Source organism: Olea europaea, chromosome 16, assembly GCF_002742605.1.
Source record: "Olea europaea var. sylvestris chromosome 16, O_europaea_v1, whole genome shotgun sequence".
NCBI classification, from domain to species: Eukaryota; Viridiplantae; Streptophyta; class Magnoliopsida; order Lamiales; family Oleaceae; genus Olea; species Olea europaea.
In genome coordinates this window covers 6808135-6809290 of record NC_036252.1, presented here as the reverse complement: position 1 = coordinate 6809290, position 1156 = coordinate 6808135, and the positions used below count along the sequence as shown (strand labels likewise).

At 33.6% G+C, this 1156-nt stretch overlaps 1 protein-coding gene across 1 annotated transcript; it reads right to left on the bottom strand.

The window, feature by feature from the left end:
* Nucleotides 1-348: 348 nt before the first annotated feature.
* LOC111411936 (taraxerol synthase-like) lies at nt 349-1130 on the bottom strand. Its single transcript, XM_023042624.1, has 2 exons — nt 739-1130; nt 349-624 (listed from the first exon to the last, which is right to left on the bottom strand). The coding sequence occupies exons 1-2, from the start codon at nt 997-999 to the stop codon at nt 478-480; spliced, it is 408 nt and encodes a 135-aa protein (XP_022898392.1). The 5' UTR covers nt 1000-1130; the 3' UTR covers nt 349-477.
* Between the last annotated feature and the right edge of the window lie 26 nt (nt 1131-1156).

Genomic DNA, 1156 nt, shown 5'->3' with positions numbered 1-1156 from the left:
TGTAGACACTTGTAGAATTCTCTAGAAGATATGATAAGAGTTTATAAATAGGGCATGATCCCTCATTTGTTAGGAAGAAAAAATAAGCTAGACAAAGCTCAAGCTATTGTAAGCTATCATCATTCTAATAAAATTCCTTTCTCCTACCCACTTTGTCCATCAAATTACTTTCTACCAAAATCTTCCAAACTATTAACTTTCAATAAAAAGCCAACTATTTTTTACCTCCAAAATTATTCCATACGAAACATCCTCAATCATCCTATCTCATCACTACAACAACACAAAAACTATCAAATTTTAATAGCTATTATGGTAATGTTTAGAAAGTGATATATTGAACAAAATATTTTGTTCAAGTGCGTTGTTGTCCCTTAAGAATTGTGTGTTTGAACCTAACTATTTAGGTATTGAAGTGCCAAATAAATAATAGTATATATGAGTTTTGATGTGTCCAATATATATACTAGAGAAAACTCAAAAATTTACTTTATAATTAGTTGGAAGATAATGCTTGATTCCTACCTGTAAGGAAAGCAATATATTGGCAGCATCACTGAGTCGTTCAATTTCCATTTTTGGACCAACAATTTCTGGTGGCATCATTGAGAAGAGAAGGCAACACTGAATAATTAGAAAAGATAAGAAAAATAGTTTGTAAGAGCCCATCTAAATGTGTTTTTTCCATTTCTTACCTCATTTCCAATTTAAATGATCTTTCTCAACAAAATTAGATACCTTCAATGCTTCTGCAGTGCAATCCGATACTTGCCACCCATGATCTTGATCCGAAAAAGTCCATGAGCCTTTAGAAATATGGCGGTGCATGGCTTTAAAGTCGCCAGAAGGGTTATCTTTGACCTGAGACTTCTTTATGAAGTCGTGCCCTTTCGCAAGAGTCTGGCCTATTTCTTCAGTAAGATCACTAGCTAGCAGTGCTTGTATAGCAAAACCAGTATCCCACTCCTGACTTCCAAAACTCTGCATTAAAATGGCCATTGGAAAGTTTAGGAATTGGAGTCAATAATGAATTCTAAATTGATATATGAATTACATAGTTTTTGCAGAGTAGAATGCAAAATATGCGTGGTTGTAGAAGGAAATGTATATTGTCTTACTTGCATCTTCATTCCATCTTCGGCTATCCATAGATAAT

Excerpts from the sequence above, each read along its gene's own strand:
- LOC111411936 (XM_023042624.1), bottom strand. The coding sequence starts at position 999 with ATGGCCATTTTAATGCAGAGTTTTGGAAGTCAGGAGTGGGATACTGGT. Across the intron at positions 625-738 it reads GCACTGCAGAAGCATTGAAG|TGTTGCCTTCTCTTCTCAAT; the intron begins GTATCTAATTTT and ends CTAATTATTCAG.